General features: G+C 45.0%; 1 protein-coding gene across 1 annotated transcript in view; it reads right to left on the bottom strand.

Annotated features, from left to right (window-relative positions):
- lrrk1 (leucine-rich repeat kinase 1) overlaps positions 1-21,347 on the bottom strand; it is a 179,755-nt gene that overhangs the window by 131,880 nt on the left and 26,528 nt on the right. The window contains exon 3 of the mRNA XM_078530495.1: positions 10,882-11,051. Coding sequence (XP_078386621.1) covers positions 10,882-11,051 — 170 coding nt within the window. The remainder of the gene's footprint in view (positions 1-10,881; positions 11,052-21,347) is intronic.

The raw sequence follows: 21,347 nt of genomic DNA, 5'->3' as shown, positions 1-21,347 counted from the left end.
CTGACAGGTCGCTTTAAGCCAGTAACATAAACATATCATAATAATTAACAAACTACATTGATGTGGAGAAACAGGAGAAGTTAGGATTGCTCTCCTTAGTGTAGAGATGGTTAAAAAGAGATTTAACAGGTTGGTTCAAAATCATGAACAGTTTAAATAGAATAAATAAGGAGAAACTGTTCTGTAACAGGAGGGTCAATAATCAGAGTACATGGATTTACAGTAATTGGGAAATGAGTCAGAGAGGAGATGAGAGTTTTATTTAAACATAGCGAGTTGTTGAGGTCTGGATTGTATGGCCTGACAGGCAGGTGGAAGCAAATTCAATAATAACTTTCAAGAGAGTATAGGATAAATATTTAAAGAGGAAAAATTGCAGAAACCGAGATTGATTTCAAAGAATCAGCAAAGGGATGATGGGCTGCATCATTCAATTGTTACGGACAGGGTGAGATAGATCGGCTGAAATAAAAGCAAAATATGGTGGATGCTGGAAATCTAAAATAATCACAGAAAATGCTGGAAAAACACAGAAACCTGAAAAAGAGCCATATTAAACTTGAAACGTTAATCTGTTTCTCTCTCCGTGGATGCTGCCAGAGCTGCTGAGTTTTCCCAACACTTTTTGTTGTTATTGCTGAACCCCCCTGTTCTCTTCTTAACCGTCTGAGATCAGGGAGCTGCTGAAAGGAAGAAGTGTGTGTATTTTAACCCCCGAGTGTGTGGGCAATTTGATTAGCTAACAGCAAGCTTCTGTGGATTGAAATAGAGAAGATTGTTTATTTACTCACTCACTCAAAATTTAACACTCCCACTCACACACACACACACACACAAACACACTCGCGGAAGAATGAAGAGAGCAGTGCACTTCTACAGATTATAAGCAAAACCAGTTCATAATTCACATGATTGTCTTATTCTGGAAAACACATGTTGCAGGTCTGATAAAACATTAGTTAGGCCACATGTGGAGTACTGTGTGCAGTTCTGGTCGCCACACTATAGGAAAGATGTGATTGCACTGGAGGGGGTGCAGAGATTCATCAGGATGTTGCCTGGGCTGGAGCGTTTCAGCTATGAAGAGAGACTGGATAGGCTGGGGTTGTTTTTCGTAGAGCAGAGAAGGCTGAGGGAGGACCTGATTGAGGTATACAAAATTATGAGGGGCATAGATAGGGTAGGTAGGAAGAAACTTCTCCCCTTAGTGGAGGGGTCAATAAACAGGGGGCATAGATTTAAGGTAAGGAGCAGGAGTTTTAGAGGGGATTTGAGGGATTAGACAGTGGGAGATATCTGGTACTCACTGCCTGAAAGGGTGAGACGGGAACCTTCACAACATTGAAGAAGTATTTAGATGAACACTTGAAACATCATAGCATACAGAACTATAGGCCAAGTGCTGGAAAATGGGATTAAAGTAGATAGGGGCGTGATGACCGGCATGGACATGATGGGCCAAAGGGCCTATTTCCATGCTGTATAATTCTATGACTCTATGAGAAGATATTTTCATTCCTGAGGGGTAATTCAGGTGAACTCAACAGCCAAAGTCATTTCAGGATTATCTCAAAGAGATGGACGGAATTAGTTGCTTGTAGTCTTGTTACCAGGAGGTCAGTTTGCTGTATTGACCCGAAAAGGAACCGACTTGGAGGCTTTATAGTGTTCCAGCCTCCAGTTCTTATGGCGTAGATGTTATTGCCCATCCTGTTGCTGCTGTGTCTTACTTTCTGCAGTCATCATTTACACATGGCTGCCTTGCCATGTGACATCTCACAATTACAGTGGCTTTTCTAAACATGGAGGTGGTCTTTTTAGTGATATCCTTGTGCTATCTGCATGTAACACAAATGAGGTGTGTGGATTCTGTTTGCCTGAGGGTCTCTGGGGGTTTTTACAGCTGAATCAATACGAGCAGTGGAGCAATCCCTAGACACATCCTGTTGTCAATGGGTTACAGCGCAGAGAGAGACTGTGACTCCTGGTCACATGATGACATCCAGGTACCTGGCTCATCGACATATTGATCTTCTTAAAGGGACATCACTCTTAAAGCAATACTACAACAGATAAAAGCAAAAAACTGCAGATGCTGGAAATCCAAAACAAAAACAAAAATAAAAATAGCTGGAGAAACTCAGCAGGTCTGACAGCATCTGCGGAGAGGAACAAAGTTAACGTTTCGAGTCCGTATGACTCTTCAACAGAACTGAGGAAAAATAGAAGAGAGGTGAAATATAAGCTGGTTTAAGGGGGGGTGGGACAGGTAGAGCTGGATAGAGGGCCAGTGATAGGTGGAGATAACCAAAAGATGTCACAGACAAAAGAACAAAGAGGTGTTGAAGGTGGTGATATTATCTAAGGAATGTGCTAATTAAGGGTAGAAAGCAGGACGAGCAAGGTACAGATAGCCCTAGTGGGGGTGGGGTGGGGGGAAGGGATCGAAATAGGCTAAAAGGTAGAGATAAAACAATGGATGGAAATACATTTAAAAATAATGAAAATAGGTGGGAAAAGAAAAATCTATATAAATTATTGGAAAAAAGGGGGATCGGAAAGGGGGTGGGGATGGAGGAGAGAGTTCATGATCTACAACAACACTTGGGTTGATTAGCCACATCCTGGTTTATTGTCTGAAGACACATTCCGAGGGAGTAAAAACCTTCTTTGTTTCAAGAAAGACCCAATCCATTCAGGAACACCTTTTGATGGTCTCTGGATCAGTGCAGTTAACACCTTTTCATCTGCAATGTGCCTTTTTGACTCTGTTAGACAGTGATTCAGTTTTTGAATACACAAGTCAGGTCAGCTGACCTTTAGTGGCCACCTCTGCAGCAGCCACTTTGATCATTTTTAAAATAAGGTTCATTTTGGAGCCCACGTGCTTATGTTTCGGTTTGTACACATCTGAGTGAGAACTCCCTATTTTTCCACCAACACATGTGTTTTTTATTCTGGACATCACTAGCAAGACCAGCATGTGTTGCCCATCCCTAAATACTCTTGAACTGAGTGGTTTGCTTGGCCATTTCAGAGGGCAGTTAAGATCCAACCACATTGCTGTGGGTCTGGAGTCATGTGTAGGTAAGGATGGCAGATTTCCTTCCCTAAAGGACATTAGTGAACCAGGTGGGTTTTTACAACAATTGATGATAGTCTCCTGGTCACCATTACTGAGACTTGCTTTATATTCTAGATTTTTAATTAATTGAATTGAAATTCCAGATTTGAACCCATGTCCCCAGCATATTAACCTGGGCCTCTGGGTTACTAGTCCAGTGACATTACCACTAGGCCACCGCCTCCCCCAGTGCTTACACACCAGGTCAGCCAGCCAGACTGTAGTATGCAACTTGTCAGCAAAATAGACAGTAAGGCTTGTCACACATGCAGAGCCCTCAGGGTTTTTTAATTGTCGGGCGGGTACAGCAGGCAGGCCTGGGAGGGGCTGCGATCGGCTCCCAACACGATTTCACACAGTCCGCGTGAGAGGCTTGCTGAGGAGCTCAGCGCTGCGAGGTGGGGCCGGGAGGAGTGCGAGTCTGGGCGTGCATGGGGGGGAATGCACACTGAAAACTCAGTGAAGACAGGGGCCTGCCTCAAGGAGCTGAAGACTTTTAAAATCCAAAATAAAGCTTTGGAAAATCTGAAAAAAAAGTGTCCCCACATAGGACTCACTCACATGAACATAATAAAAATGTTGTCAAAACATTATTATTCTTTTCTTAATTAATGTCGGAAACCTCATCCTACCCGTGGATGAGGTTTTCTAAAAAAATCCAAAGGCCACCTGGCCGATTTGCCCACCTGCCAACCAGACAGTTGGACGGGCAGCGAAAAATGGCAGATAAATGAAACGTTAATCATGGGGTGTAAAATCCTGCCCACAGTTCCTGAACTCTGTTTCCAAATGGAGAATGCGATCTTATTAGCATCAACTGTCAACGTCTTGTCTTTGTGACAGCACTCTGCAAGATCTTGGGATCTCTGTGGAGACAATGAGATCGAGTCAACCTCCAAAGTGGCCTCTCAGCCAATCTCAACATGCTTGGGGAATAACCTCAAACTGCTGAGTGGTCCTCTCCTGCTCTCCAGGAGGTTAGTGTGCACTTTGAGAAGAGTCTCCTGTAACTTGTGCTATATTAAAAATGGGAGTTGGATTTAATGTGCCTCTTGATCTGCTCTTTATAAGGGGATAAAGAGGATCAGGAAAGGAGATATTAGGTATTCAACAATAGCCTACGATCCACATGAACTCTGCTAGACGTCCACTCCATGGTCCCGCTCTGGGGCCAATGGCACAGCTCCACTGGCTATACCCTTGCTTTGTACAGCATCAGAGAGAGTCCGGTAGGAATTCTGGCGTCATCCAGCTAGACTCGCCTCTTTCCGAGTATATCTAGAAAGAGGAGATACACGGACTGCCCGCTACTGGTTAAGTGGGGCAAAGACTTTGTATAATTGAGGCCCAGTACAGCCCAGGTCCTGCACCAGTTTCTGATCACACTATCCCTAACCCACTCTGATAATGCCAGGAACACAAAGAAAACTCAGGGGCGTTTTTTTCTTTATTTTTCTATAGGATCTGGGCTTCACTGGCTGGACCAGCATTTATTGCCCATTCCTTGAGAAGGTGGTGGTGAGCTGCCTTCTTGAACCGCTGCAGTCTCTGTGGTGTAGGTACACCCACAGTGCTGTTATGGAGGGAGTTCCAGAGTTGGCCCAGTGATGATGAAAGATAAAGTTTAAAGTAAGGATAATGTGTGACTTGGAGGGGAACTTGCAGGTGGTGGTGGTCCCATGTGCCTGCTGCCCTTTTATTCTAGGCAATAAAGGTCATGGGTTTGGAAGGTGTTGTGGAAGGAGGCTTGGTGAATTCCTGCAGTGCATCTTGTAGGTGACACACACTGCTGCTACTGTGTGTCGGTGGTGAAGGGAGTTAATGCTTGATGTGGCAGATGGGCTGCCAAGTGAGTTGATTCCCCCAGGATGGTGTTGGGCGTCTTGAGTGTTGGAGCTGCATTAATCCAGGCAAGTGGGGAGTATTCCATCAGAATCCTAACTTGTGCCTTGTAGATGGTGGACAGGTTTTGGAAGTCAGGAGGTGAGTTACTCACCACAGGATTCCCAGCCTCTGACCTGCTCTTGTAGCCACAGTATTTATATTGCTGGTCCAGTTAAACTTCTCATCAGTGGTAACCTCCAGGGTGTTGATAGTGGGGGATTCAGCAATGATAATGCCTTTGAATGCCACGGGGAGATGGTTAGATTCTCTCTTGTTGGAGACGGTCATTGTCTAGCACTTGAGTGGCGCGAATGTTACTTTTCACTTATCACTCCAAGCCAGAATATTGCCTGGGTCTTGCTACAGATAGTGCTTCAGTGTCTGAGGGGTCGCGAAAGGTGCAATGATCAATCAGCATCACCACTTCTGACCATATGAAAGAGGGAAGGTCATTGATGAAGCAACTGAAGATGGTTAGCCCTAGAACACTACAGTGATTTTCTGAGAATTAGGTTATTGGGCCCCATCAGGCACATCCATGTTGCTTTGCGCTCGGTATGACCTCAGCCAGTGAGGAAGTTTTCCCCTGAATCCCATTGACTCCATTTTGCTAGGGCTCCTTGATGCCACACTCGGTCAAATGCTGCATTGATGTCAAGGGCAGTCACTCTCACCTCACCTCTGGAGTTTGGCTCTTTTGTCCATATTTAGATCAAGGCTGCACTGAGGTACAGAGCTGAGTGGTGCTGGCAGAACCCATACTGGCCATCTGTGAACAGATTATTGGTGAATTAGCACTGCCTGATAGTGCTGTCGCCAACACCTACTATTTTGCTGATGATAGAGAGTAGACTGATGAGGTGGCAACTGGTCAGACTGGATCCGCTTTTTATGGACAAAAGCCTTAGCTATACCCAGTACGCTCAGTTGTTTCTTGATATCATATGGAGTGAATCAAATTGCCTGAAGACAAGATCTGTGATGCTGGGGATCTCAGGAGGAGGCTGAGACAACCTCTCAGCACTTCTGGCTGAAGATGGTTGCAAATCACAGTATCACAGAATCTTAACAGTATAGAAGGAGGCCATTCGGCCCATCAAGCCTGCACTGGCTCTCTGAGCATTCCACCCAGTCCCATTCCCCTGCCTTATCCCTGTAACCTTGCACATTCTCTCTTTTCAGATAGCAATCCAAATCCCTTTTGAATACCTCGATCGAACCTGCCTCCACCACACTTTCGGGAAGTTTGTTCCAGAATCCAACTACCTTATGGGTGAAAATGATTTCCTCACATCACTTTTACCCCTTTTGCCAATTATTTTGAATCTGTGCCCTCTAGTTCTTGATGGTCTCGAGTGGGAACAGTTTCTCACTATTTGCCCTGTCCATACCCCTCAGGATCTTGAATACCTCTAACAAGTCTCCTCTCAGCCGCCTTTTCTCCAAGCAAAACAGTCTCAACCTCTCCAATCTATCCTCATAGCTACAGTTCCTCATCCCAGGAATCATTCTTGTGAATCTCCTCTGTATTCTTTCCAAAGCCTTCATATCCTTCCTCAAGTATGGCGCCCAGAACTGGACTCAGTACAATGTTTCAGTTTTGTGCTTTGTGCTTTTGTGACATGCTGGACTCCCCCATCATTGAGGATGGGGATATTCATGGAGACTCCTCTGGTTAGTTATTTAATAACCATGACAGAACTGCAGAGCTTTAATCTGATCCATCGGTTGTGGGGTCGCTTGCTCTGCCTAAATGTGCTGCTCCCACTGCTTAGTATGAACATGTTATAGCTTCACCAGCTTAGTACATCATCTTTCGCAATGCCTATCTGTTCCTGGCATGCTCTCTTGCACTCTTCATTGAACCAGGCTCCCATGGCTTTCTGATAATGATGGATACATTAGGGCACAAGCTAACAGATTGTGAGGGAATACAATTCTGCTGCTAGCCCGCTGTGCCTCATGGATACCCAGTTTTCAGCTGCTGGATCTGATCGATCCCATTTAACATGGTGGTAGTGCCACACAACACAATGGAGGCTGTGAAGATGGGACATTGTCTCCACGAGGACAGTAGGTTGTTCACACCTACCAATACCCAGTTCTGAAGAAGATTGGACTGGAAAGGTTAACTCTGTTTCTCTCTGCACAGAAGCTGCCAGACCTGGGGAGTTTTTCCAGTGCTCCTTGTTTTTATTTCCGATCTCCAGCATCTGCAGTATTTTACTTTTACTTCTGCCAATACTGTCATGGACAGATGCATCTTCAAAAGATGGACGGTGAGAGCGAGGCCAAGTAGGTTTTTTACTTATCTTGATTTATTCACCATCTGTGGCAGACCCAGTCTGGCAGGTATGTCCTTCAGGACATGGCCAGCTCAATAAGTAATGGTGCTACCGAGCCACTTTAGGTGCTGTGCATTGAAATTCCCTTGCTACCCCCAGTGCTTCTTCCAATGTTAACATGGAGTGGCTCTGATTCATCAGCTGAGGGAAGACGGGATCTGGTAACCAACAGGATGCTTGCTTGTCCATGTCTGGCCTGATTCCATGAGACTTCATGGGGTCCGGAGTCACTCCCTCCTGACTGTATACCACTGTGCTGATATCTCTGGTGACTCTGTCCTGCTGGTGGGAGAGGACATAACCAGGGTCGGTAATGGAGGAATCTGGGGTGTTGTCTGTAAGGTTCGGTGAGAGTGATGATGTCAGGCTGTTGCTTGACTCTTCTGTGAGACAGCTCTCCCAATTTTGACACAAGTCCCCAGATATTAGTGGGAATCACTTTGCAGGGTTGACAAGGGTGGGTGTGCCTTTGTGATGTCCCATGCTAAATGATGTCCAGTTTTATTTATATTATAATTTTGTATCACGGTTTGATATAACTGAGTGGCTGGCTCAGACATTTCAGGGGGCTGTTAAGAGTCAACCACGTTGCTGTGGGTCTGGAGTCACATGTAGGCCAGACCGGGTAAGGACGGCAGATTTCCTTCCCTAAAGGGCACTAGTGAATCAGATGGGTTTTTACAATAATTGACAATGGTTTCATGGTCACCGTTACCGAGACTAGCTTTTTAATTCCAGGTTTTTTTGATTCACTGCATTTAAACTCCCCCTGGGGCTTGAGCCCCCGGGGTAGCGTTTTTATGTAATTCATCCATAGTTGGAGTGGTGGTGGGAGCATGGGGAGGGCGGCAGCAGGTCAGGAACCTGATTTTTGGTGGAGTGGCTTTGCCATGGCTCCTTGGTATTAGCCAAGGTATTAGGTTTGCTGACCAATTAGAGTGAGTGGGTACCCACACCTCTCAATGGTAGGATCTTATTTCAGAGGCTCCAGGGGTCTGAATGACTGCATTGCAAGTCTCTCACTGAGAATACAGAAACCAGAAAGATAGATGTGAGACCTGAGAAGGCTACCACCCAGTTCCCTGGCTGGAAGCTCTGAGCGGCCACAGAGAAAGATTGTTCCCTGTGTACATGAGGAAGGGGTCAGCCTTAGAAACCAAACGGGCTTGGTTAGAAATAGCTGACAAAGTGAACAGTAGGTCTCTTATAGCTGGATTCAACACTACAAGAAGTTCAACACAGCTGATGGCATCTTCACTTCTTCATATCTTCATCTGAACAGCCATTCTCACCTTATGCTTTCTCACACATCCCTCTCAGTCACCCTCCACAGATGTTGTCATTCCATTTTCTCCTTACAATCGATTTCTCTCACTCATAACTCTGCTTTCTCCCCTTGCGGAATAGGACAGTTCATAACTCCAGGGAGAGGCAGAGAACGAGGGGAAAGGTTCTCCAGTGATAGCCCCACTGAAGAGAAGATTGCCATGGAGATGGCAGAGTTTCTGGTCACTGGTGATACAGAGATGGGGTCTTCTAGGTATTGGGTGAGAGAATTACATGTCACACTGCCACATGACATATAATAATCACTCATGTAGATGTGCTGTCAACATTAACTGAAATATGAACATCCACAGGATGATGGTTTTGAATCCTTTTCCCATGTCACTTCTAATTCATGCCTTTCATCTCCCAGTGATCCATATTGTCATGGGGAGCTGGAGCAGAAGGAAGACAAGGAGTCCTCAGAGGAGGTCTGAGGATGCCCTGTCACATGACTTATGTGCACCCTTCACTAGTACTAATACACACACCTTGGTGGAGCTTCCAGACCAGTTAGGTGGCTGTCACATGATAAGTCACACATCACAAATGTACAGGAGCAAGTGTTATAGGCAGGGGCAGCAGTGGAGAGTCCTCATCAGAGAGAGCAGGATGCTCCAAGATCTGTTCAGCTGGACACATGCTGAGCCTTGGGGCTTGTTGACTAGGAGGATAATTCTGGAACGGCATCAGTAAATGTGCACAGTTCAGTCAGCGTTTCCAGAGGCTCTGCTCACCACTGGTCAGAGATTGCAGGAGTCAGTCTCTACCATGAGCACCGTGATGTCTCAGGTATTTGTGTTAGGTTCACCTGCCTGGAGAATCAGATTCAGATAGTAACTCAGTGCATGTTAGACCAGGTCCAATGACATTCACACTCAGTCTCCCAGGTTAAATAGGATGGACAGCTCCTCACTTAGCTGAAGCCACAGGGGAAGCAGCATACAAGACATGGAAGAGTTGTAGTTGCACAAGGGGATTCACTAGGATGTTTATAACAATGTCACTGTCTTAATGTGTTCAAAATGCTAATGAATTATAAACTATTTCAAATATCCATTGTCCAGTCATCTCTCTTGTTGCCTCCAGCTTTCCAAATGGCATTAGCCTTGAGGAAAGTGCAAATAGAAAACTGAAGGAGCTATACAACACCGAAGGACACTTGCCCATCACACTTATTCCAGTTCTTTCAAAGAACTATCCAGCTAGCCCCACTTCCAGACCCTTTCCCCAAAGAGCTGCCAATTTCTCCCTTTCTACAAGCTGCGGCACAGGTTAGTTTTGGGAGAGATTCATACAAACATACGAACATACAATTAGGAGCAGGATTAGGCCACTCAGCCCCTCGAGCCTACTCCACCATTCAATAAGATCATAGCTGATCCGATTGTAACCACAACTCCACATTCCCACTTACCCCCAATAATCTTTCACCCCCTTGCTTATCAAGAATCTATCTACCTTTGCCTTAAAAATATTCAAAGACTCTGCTTCCCCCCATTATGAGGAAGAGAGTTCCAAAGACTCACAACCCCTGACAGAAAAAATTTCTCCTCATCTCTATTTTAAATTGGTGATGCCTCATTTTTAAACAGTGACCCCTGGTTCTAGATTCTCCCACAAGAGGAAACATCCTCTCCACATCCACCCAGTCAAAGCCCCTCAGGATCTTACATGTTTCAATCAAGTCGCCTCTTACTCTTCTAAACTCCAGTGGACACAAGCCTAACCTGTCCAACCTTTCCTCAAAAGACAACCCACCCATTCCTGGTATTAGTCTAATAAACCTTCTCTAAACTGCTTCTAACTCATTGACATCCTTCCTTAAATAAGACGACCAATACTGTACACAGTACTCCAGATGTGGTCTCACCAGTGCCCTGTACAACTGAAGCATAACCTCCCTACTTTTATATTCAATTCCCCTCACAATAAACAATAACATTGTGTTAGCTTTCCTAGTTACTTGCTGGACCTTTTGTGATTCTCGCAGTAGGACACCCAGAATCTTAGAGTTCTGCAATCTCTCACCATTTAGACAATATACTTCCTCTTTATTCTTTCTGCCAAAATGGACAATTTCACAATTTCACGTTTCATCTCACAGCCTTACTGCTTTACTTCCCCCTCCAACAGTCATAGCAAACATTCAGTGACAAAGAATAAACTTTCAAGTGATTAAAGATTATTTTAAATTCTCACCTCCTCCACTTTGCAGTTTGTCTCCAGACAGAGCAGCCTGGTGAGCTGCTGAGCTTTTGCCACCTCTCCCGTTCTGTACGCTGCCTGAATGTTCTCCAGGATTGAGCACTGGCCGAAGGACAGGCTGTCCGACCCTGGCTGCTTACTTCCAGTAGTCTCAGGGACCATCTCTGCAAATAAAGGCACTGTTCAGATCCTCAGAATCAGGCAGTGTGTTACAGCTTATGATTTCAGACTCTACAACATAATGAATAATTTACTCCTCTTCTGTGTTGAGGAACATGGCTTGTAGAGGCTGCGTGTCACGTTAATATTTTTATCACTGCAACTTAGGGTTTAAATCCAACCTGAGCAATGGGATGAGAGTTTACTCCTCGTGAATTATAACAGTCTCAGTGGGCATCAATCCACAGCACAGAACTCCCCTATGAGGTGACACTAAATTGGCAACATTGGTGGGGGGTGGTGGGGGCAGGGAAACCTTCACACCTCAAAGTTAAGGAATCATGGGGGGGGTCTCAGCTTCATTGAAAAGTGGTGTAATTTCAGGAGAAAGTGCTAACCAACTATTGGTCCATGTTCATCCTGTTATTGGTTTCTGCTCAGAATGTGCCGTTATCTATGGGATCCCCCAAGGATCCATCCTTGGCTTCCTCCCATTTCTCCCATCCATGCTGCCCCTTGGTGATATCATCTGAAAACACAATATCGGACTTCACATGTACACTGACAACACCCAGTTCAACCTCATCAGCACCTTCCTCAAACTCTCAACTGTCACACATTTGTCATGCTGTTTGTCCAGTATTGGATGAGGAGAAATTTCCTCAAACTAAACAATGGGAAGACTGAAGCCATTGTCTTCGGTCCCCACCACAATCTTAGTTCCCTAGCTACTGACTCTATCCCTAGCTACTGACTCTATCCCTATCCCTGGCAAGGGAGGCTGAGAAGGACTCTTTTCAGCCCTGGTGTCCTATGTGACAGCAAGATGAGCTCTGGACACATAACTCCACGATCACTAACACTGCCTATTTCTAGTGTAATATCATCCAACTCCAGCCCTGCATTAGTTCTTTGACTTATCCATCTTTTTGTTACCTCCAGACTGGATGATTTCAATAAGCCCGTGGCTGGCCTCCCACCTTCTACCCTTTTGAATCTTGAGCCCATGTCCCAACTCGCACCAAATCCTCTTCATCCCATCAGCCCTATATTGACTCTCGGTCTGGTAATGTCCCGACTTTACAGTTCTTGTCCTTGTTTTCAATTTCCCTCCATGTGCTTCCTATCTCTGTAACCTCCTGCCACCCCACAACCCTCCTGAGATATACACACTTCTCTAAGTCTAGCCTCTTGCTCATCCCCAATTTTCATCACTCCATTATTGGGGACCGTGCCTTCAATGATGTACCTTGAGACAATTTTACTCTGTTAAAGGCGCTATATAAATGCTAGTTGTTGTTATTGTTGTTACTATTAGTCCATGATTTTACTAATTTGAAGATTTCTACTCCTTCACATCATCCTTTGAGCTGTTCAGATTAATGAAAATCATGATTTTGAATTATTACCATAGGAAAATACTTCAACACCATGAACTTAGTCCAGACTCCCCGTTCTGTCCGAGTTTCTGTAATAGATCTCTACATTCACTCAGATCAACATCTCTATTCTACTTCCTGGGTCTGGCTGCTTCTCCAATACGTATAGTTCCAGCCTCTTTTCCACCCCACAGCCACATCTCTGCTACCCAGCCCTGGCCTGTGCTCTGCTCCCCTACCTGTGCCCAGTGTCTGTCCCATTCACCTGGCTTCTGTTCAAGTACCCAGGTCCCACACAGGCTCTGATCCTTGAACTGAGCTCAGGCCTGGTATTAGCTCTTCTCTCCCCTTTCCCTTCCAGCTGGTTTCAGTGACAATATTATCTGCTGGGTACACTGTATTATTTATCTTCCTGTTTATAACATTGGAACCAGAGTTAGTAGATTTATAGAATAGTTGAATCATATTTCTTGCTTGACTGCTTGCATGGTTAGAGTATTTGTTTATCTGTTGGGCTTTTAAATGATAATTTATAATATTGGTTGCGTTTAACCATAATTGAGAAATGTCCATGAGATGCAGCCTGGGTATTATGGAGCTACAAACACACAGATTCATATTTTAAATCTTTTCACTGCAGCAATAAATAAGAATTTCAGCATTAACTTAACGATTATCACCTGCCAACTGACCACAGACATCAGCACTCTGAATATTTTAACAACAAACATGTCACAGTTGAATACATTTAAAATTTAATTTAAAAATCAAACTGAAACCTTCTTGACTATGTTAAATTTTTACTCATGAAACATGAAGACGTTGCCTGTGATTTTTCTTCACAAAAAGCAAAGGGATTGAGTCAGAGGGTCTCTGTGCTCAGCAAAGCCACAGCTCCCAACCTCCTGTCCCAGTAACACGGGCCTATTAATTATTCATCTTTCTAACCCAACAGGGGCCTTGCTGAGAGTGCGTAAACATGCACACGTCTGTAAAACTTTCAGTTCACTAATCAGCAGGAGAACAGAGAGAAAAATAAAGAAGATTCATAAAAACCAGTGAGACTTTATAAAATATAGTGCAAGACTCTCGGGGCTGAATTTTACGCCCCTTGGGCGAGGGGTGTAATCGCGCGTGAAGACGTCGGGCAAGCGTCTCGATGTCATTGCGCACTCGCGTGATATTTAGGGCATGCCTAAAAGCCTGAAGCACGCCTGCTGACCATTAAGAGGGAAATTAAGCCCATTAACGGCGCAATTGCCTCCGATTTTTCATGGCCCATCCAGCATTGCGATTGGTGGATGGACGGGCGGCCTTCACATTTTTCATCAAACCTCACCCAAGGGCGTGATCAGATTTCCGTTTTGAAAATTTTAAAGAATGCAGATCTGTGGACAGCGTCTTTATCAGGTATATTTTCAGGTGCCTGATTGTGATTCATGGACATTTTTTTCCGGTTGATAGAACTTTATTTGATGGTTTTCAGGTCTGCAGCTGTTCTGCCTTCAGGGCTTTCTCACAGCGCTCACCCCCGCCCACAGAAACATCATCGCCCGCCCTCTACCCACCCCCACCCCCACCCCGCCAGCGCTGAGCTTTTCAGCGCACATTTCACCCTGCCTGTTAATTGGCCAGCCAGTGTGAAATCACGCACGGGGGCCGATGGTGATTGGAGCTCTGTTTCCTGACCGCTCCCGGGTCCACCAATCACACGGGTCGGCCAAGGGTAAAATTCAGGCCTCGGTATGTGTATTAGAAAAAAATAATCTGATCACCTCGATGAAGGCAAATCTATAAACAGAAAACAGCTTCCAAAGAGCAGTAAAAAGGAACATTAAACTTTATACAGTCCTGAAATGGTGAATAATGGAATTGGTTCAGGTTTCAGTTACTGAGAAGGATATTTTGAAGCTAACCCTTGACCTACTTCAAAATGTCTCCTGATTATTTATGTTCTAGTTATCTCTTTCCCTTATTGGCATTATTTAATAATGCAACATAGCACAACTGACCTTGTCATTTCTGTGATCAAAGACACATCTGTATATTCTGTATATCCAGAACAGCAAGTACACATCAGCAGTCAAACTGTATAATATCCATGATGAAAGCAAAATACTGTGGATCCTGGGCAGGAGCTTCCGGTTGGCGAGTGGGGGTGGGGCCCGCTCGCCGACGCATAAAATAACGCGAGATGACATTGGGTGGAACTCCCGACATCACCCCACATCATTTCCATTTTCAGGTCGGCGGGATGGGGGGGTGCAGCCAAATTAGCTGTGCGCCCACCGACCTGTCAACGGCCAATTGGGGCCATTGAGAAACTAATTAAAATCATTAATGGACCTGCCCGTCCAACCTTAAGGTTGGTGGACAGGCCGGGAGCCCTGGCGGGTTTCGGAAAAAGCATCAAACCTCATCCACGGGCACCTTTAGAATTGTACTCTTTATTTTATGTAAAGCAACTGATGATCTTGATTAAAAATGTTGAGTTGTAAGCGTTCGTTCTGATTTAAGAGATGTTACATACCAACGAATTAGGAGCAGGAGTAGGCCATTCGGCCCCTCAAGCCTGGCCTGCTATTCAACAAGAACATGGTTGATCTGAATGTGGCCTCAACTCTACATACTGCCTACCCCTGGTAACCTCTGACTCCCTTGTTAGTCAAGAGCCTATCTACTTCTGCCTTAAAAACATTCAACAACCCTGGTCTTTGATGAAGAGATTTCCAAAGACTCACGACCCTCCAAGAGAAAAAGATTTCTCCTCATCTCCATCTTAAATGGGAGACCCCTTATTTTTAAACTATGTGTTAGGAAATAGAGATAGTTTAAATAAGTTATATGTGCATTTGGGTGGGTTAAGGATAAGGTATATCTTTCAGTTTAAGTTTAATTTATATTTTTCCTATTTGTGGGTTAAAGGGTGAAACCTGGGGTCTAGTTTTATTTCTGAGTGAAGGCAGCAGGTCTAAAGCTCTGTTTGTTTACCTGCATTTCTAATGAGATTTTTACAACTGTTGAAGAGAAGTTAAAGCAAACACAAGAGTAGAAAAACTGTGCTGTTGCCTAGCAACAGGGGTCCAGAGAGGGACACCCACCCACACAGGAAATAGAAACAGAATTTTGAGTTCAGTTGGAAGAAGGTGCCAGAACAGGCAGGACATGAAAAGGGACAGATAGCAAGTCCCTATCTAAAGAAGAAAGTACCCAAGGGAAAGTGGAACAGGAGAAAGGCCCAAGAAGACCTTTCAGTCAAAGGGGCCTGGAGCAGTCCTGTTGAGTGAAGTTAAGAGTGAAGAGCAGAGGAAGACACCAAGCTTCAGGCTTAAAGAGACAAAAGCTGCAGGAAGCAGTTTTAAAGCAAAAATGGCTTGTGAGAAATTAGAAGGTCCAAAGAGCCAGCTGAAAGTCTGTAACTCTACTATGGGCACATGAAGCAGTGGTGTACTGTTGATGGCTGAGTCAGTGACAGAGTATATAGAAGAAAACTTTAATGCATGTGGTGGTGCAGAAGGAGAGTTCGAAACCCTGGAGGTGATCCCTTATGGAAGGCGTCTGAGAGAAAGTGTTGGTTTGGAAGAAGATTCCAAAGCGAGTTCTCGGAGAGTGGAGATTGGAAATCCCCGTGTGAAAGACAGAGTTCAGTGAAACTGTTTGGCTGATGGTGGGACATGCGTTTGTTGGGGGTGGGGGAAGAGTTAAGGAGAGATCCATAGCACATGTTTGGAGTGGCACCTGTCACTTGGTTTCAGAGTGTGGTGTGTCTGACCACAGGTCACCAATTGGTTTACATGGACTGTGTACTTACTGTGAGCATTAGAGTATAAGATAGCTTTTGTAACCTGTGTTATCCTTACAAATCTGTATATATCTGTAAAGGTATAGTTGTGAGTGAAGGATCAGGGTTGTCCAGTGGTAACATTAGCTGGGATCATAACATATGTTCCCTAGTTCTAGTCTCTCCCACAAGGGGAAACATCCTTTCAGCATCAGCCCTGTCAAGTCCCCTCAGGATCTTATACGTTTCAATAAGATCACCTCTCATTCTTCTAAACTCCAATGGGTACAGGCCTAGCCTGTCCAACCTTTCCTCATAGGATAACCACCCTCCCCCCTCACCCCACTCCCCGCCCATCCCAGGAATCAGCTGAGTAAACCTTCTCTGAACTGCTTCTGATGCATTTATATCCTTTCTTAAATAAGGAGCCCAAAACTGTACACTCCAGGTGTGGTGTCACTGTAGTAAAACTTCTCTATTTCTATATTCCATTACCAGGACACCCAGATCCCTCTGTACTGCACCATTCTACAATCTCTCTCCATTTAAATAATATTCTGCTTTTCTTTTCTTCCTGCTAAAGTGGACAACCTCACATTTTCACAAATTATTCTCTATCTGCCAAATTTTTGCCCACTGACTTAACCCAGCTATGTTGCATTGCAGACTCTGTGTCCTCCTCACAACTTACTCTCCAGCCTCTCTTTGTGTCATCAGCAAATGTTGAGGTTGGGGCCTGTCTGCCACTCCTCTATCTGCCCCGCCCCCCACCTCACACCTGCCCACATTGGGGAATGTGGGTGGGCATGAGGTGGGTTTACCAGGGAAGCTGATGTTTTACTCAGGCACTCAGGGAGCAGTGGGCGCTGGGGACGGGGAAACAACTGGCACTTACCGGTGCACACCTCCAATTCCAGCTACTCCCCGATTCAAGCAGCCTCTATGGGAGTGCTGGAACTACAGCTCCAATCGAGCACCATGGCTGACATCTCTCTGATTCCCGAGCTACCTGACTGTGCCGGTGCTGTGGAGAGATGCAGCACGGGTAATGGGAGGCACCATCGCTGCAGGCGTATCACCCGGCAGCTGAGTGAAGTGTCCCAGGTTCATGTGGCTGCTCTTCATCTTCATTATGTCATTTCCCAACTTATGAACATGTCACAATCTGAGTGGCCTGTGTGTACAGGGACTGGCAAACACCAGCACAAAAGGATATTTACAGGAAAAGCAGTAACCAGCTCAGAAACACCAGGCACTGCAAAGGGATTCATATTGATTCACCTCATTTTCAACCATGGACACCAGTCACTCTCCTAAACATGAGGGGAGGCGGTGGTGTAGTGGTATTGTCACCTGACTAGTAATCCAGAGACCCAGGGCTCGGGGGAGCAGGGTTTGAATCCCACCACGGCAGATGGTGGAACCCATGACCATGTCCGTTGCAACCCCATTGTAAAAACCCATCTGGTTCACTAATGCCCTTTAGGGGAGGAAATCTACCATCGCTACCTGGCCTTGCCTGTGACTACAGAACAATGCTGGGACCATTCAATGATTCTGTATTGGAGCTATTTCACCTCAGTGCCAATTTTCAGCTCTATTGTCCTGTCACTGTGAGATCTAAGCCTTCCAATGGCAGTGCACTGGGATAAATCCCATCTTCACTGTCACATCTGGCTGATTCCACTCAATGCCAGCCTCCACCAGATGTTGCAGGGAACATTCTTCTGCCACTCCAACTTCATTAAACCCGCCTTTGCCTCTGAATTAGGACCCACAAATACAAATCCAAATGACCCACAATCCTGTTACTGGCACTGATTTTAACAGAAAAGTTCCAGTTCCGGAACAGATAATATTAAAATTCAGATCAAGGTATCGGAGGCCAATAGAAGAGTGAACCTCATCACCCAATTACTTTATTTTGCTTCTCAGCTTTGTTAGACTCTGTCAGGAGCTGAAAACAAATTGAGAATATACCTAGGAACATTTTCCGCCTAAATATTTCTAAATAATGGTTTTTGTAATCAGGGCTAAAGATAACAAGATATTTCATTACGGACAGAATGGGCAACCAATTTCAACATGTACATTGATTATCAAGAGAGTTCAATTCCCTTTCCCAAATATCATTTCACCCAAGTTAACTAACAGTCATCAACTTAAAAAGACAAGTCACCATTGCACTCTTGTCAAACTGGCAATGCCATCCAAGGCCCCTCTCTCATCATTCCTGCATCCTGCTCTCAGCCTTTAAGTGTTAGATACGGCTCAGTTCATAGCACCTACACCTCGGAATCAGGACCTTGTGGGTTCAAGTCTTTTTCCAGAGCCTTGAGTATCAAATTGGGCTGACACCACCACTACAAGATTGAGGGAATGCTGCACTGTCAGGAGTACCATCTTTCAGATCAGACATTAAACTAAGTGCCTGTCAACTCCCCCAGGTGGATATAAAAGATACCATGGTGATATTTTGAAGAAGAGCGGAGGTCCCTGGTGTCCCAGCCAGCACTTATTACTCAACCATCATCACTGAAAACGTTATCTGATCATTTATTGCATTCATGTTTGTGCGAGCTCGCTACATTAACTCACTGAAAGATTTTGGGACATCCTGAGGTTGTGAAAGGTGCTATAGAAATGCAAGGCATTCTTCTTCCTTTAAATAAATCCTTTTAATTATTTCATTGACTCAATCTTATTGACTCTCCATCTTATCTATCTGTCTCGCTCATTCTTTTTCCCTTTCTCAATTATTTGTTCTCCTTTCATCCTTTCCACACTACTCATTCTTTCCATCTCTCTTTCCTGTTCTTTCTCTGTCCCTTCTCTCTGTACCTCACAGTCTTCCTTTGCCCCTCCACATTTCTCTCTCGTTCTCTTTTACTCTCAGTTTTTCTGCTTTATGTTCTGTATGTGTAACATGTCCCCACATGACTGTTCCTATTCTGAGCGTTAGTTTGCTGTACCCGAAGCTGGGATTGGAATCTGCCCAGTTCTCACACCACTTATATTGTTTACACACTGACATTGTACTTCCTGTTGTATTTATCTCCGATATTGTTCCAAAGTTAAATCTTCATTCTGTTTTTGTTGTTCATACATTGACAGGTTGGTTAACATGTTTCTCAACAGATTCATGTCTCCCATCCCCCTCCAACTCCCCTGAGCATTAATTAATGTCCTCAAATGGTCGAAGGATTTTAATCACTGTTGGGGGTGGTGGAAGTTAAACAGGAAATCCTAGCACAGTTCATGTGTAGCTGGTCTAATATTTAATTGGAATGTGTGATATTCCTTCCACAAAATGTGTTACATCCTTGAAATTAAAGCTGACTTATTAAATTACCAAGATTGCTTTCTGATGGACAGCAGTACTGGTCATTCACAAAGTAATCCATGACTTACCAGTGAACCTCCATGTTCCTTCACCCTGTAGACAGTGCACACCTTCACGGGACTGGGACATAGAGAGCCGTACATTCAAGAGTTGGATACTGCCCTCTTCGCCTCCCCACACATTGCCTACTAATTTCCGGAACTTCTCACACAACAACTGATGATGCAAAACCATGAGCAAAGCGTCTCAAATTCAGGAACACAAGCTTTAAAAGCAATAACAATTGTAGATGTTACCTGATCAGATCCCACGTGGTAAAATCTCCAGGTCTGCCTCCAACCAGAGTTGGCAAAACTATTTCAGATCAGTCTGAACAAAGCACTGCAGCTTATGGCAGGATTCATCCAGGATTCTAACAGGAGCACGTTGAATAGAATCCAAAGATAGATCAAAATCATTTATTTCCAGCTCCTATCAGACTTTTGGCCTCAGGATCTTTTGTCTGCTGCTCTACAGAGCAGAATGAGACTGGTGACCAGGCCTGGAGCTGGAGGCTTCCCAGTTACTGGTGCAAGGCCCTGGCCTGCCTTGGGGGTGTTACTGGACCATCATAGTCTCCTGGTGTACAACCTCCGTCACAACTCACCATCGACACGTGCAGTGCAGCTTGGTTGAGCTGTGACTGTCCAGTGCAGGAACAGAGGCAGGAAGGTCAGGGTCAATGGTACATTGTAACTGCACTGGAAGGGAAAGAGTGACCTTCATTGTTCCAACCAGCAGGTTCAGGTGGGAGCTGCCCTTTGGTTGCATTTACTCTAAGGTACCCGCGAGAATGGGAACTGTACCTGGTAAATAAAGCAGGACTGAGATATGCTGAGGAATCCCATGAGACTGAATGTGTGTGTAATATTCCGATTGTTTTTACACACATTGAACAAATTCAGTATCACTCAGCAGTTAGGACGGGGCTGATTTACCCGGATGGGGTTGGGGGGGGAGGGGCTCATACTGCCTATCCCCAATATTGGGGTGGGGGGGTAAGTACTGCCCATCCCCCACACCAGGGCCATGCACTGCCCATATACCTTGGATTTGCCTTATTTGGTACTTGACATTGAGTAGATTCTTGGAAGCAACTGGCAGCAATGAATGTTTGGCAATGCAGATGCCAGTGTATTCTCTGTTTCTCCATGTTGTGCTGGAGGTTATGTTTTATCACAGTTTATTTTCCTTTTATTCATTTATGGGATGTGGGCTTCGCTGGCTGGGCCAGAATTTATTGCCCATCCTTAGTTGCCCTTGAGAAGGTGGTGGTGATCTGCCTTCTTGAACCGCTGCAGTCCATGTGGTGTAGGTACACCCACAGTGCTGTTAGGGAGGGGGTTCCAGGGTTTTGACCCAGCGACAGTGAAGTTTATGGTGAAGTTGAAGAATGTAGAACATATGGTCACAATTGGGGGAGGAAACTCTCTCACATGGCAACTGCTGTTCACTGCTCAAGTTTCCTCAATTCCTGCGCTCAGATGGTTCGTACACATTTGCAGCTGAGAGTGGGACAGAAGAATCTGCCCCACTTTATTCTTAGAAAAGAGAACGCTTTGAAAGTGATGCCAAAATTGGTTTTGTGTTAGACAAAGTGTGAAACCTCAGACAAAGGAAATTCCAGAAAAGCAGAGAAGCAGCTCATGCTCCTGGCTGGGAGATGGGAGCACTGGGGGAGTATCTGGGAGCACTGCGAGAGTATCTGGGAGCACTGGGGGAGTATCTGGGAGCACTGGGGGAGTATCTGGGAGCACTG

Source organism: Cetorhinus maximus, chromosome 26 (assembly GCF_964194155.1).
Source record: "Cetorhinus maximus chromosome 26, sCetMax3.hap1.1, whole genome shotgun sequence".
In the NCBI taxonomy this organism is placed as follows: Eukaryota; Metazoa; Chordata; class Chondrichthyes; order Lamniformes; family Cetorhinidae; genus Cetorhinus; species Cetorhinus maximus.
Note: the sequence above shows the minus strand (reverse complement) of the source record. Positions and strands in the feature narration are given on the sequence as shown.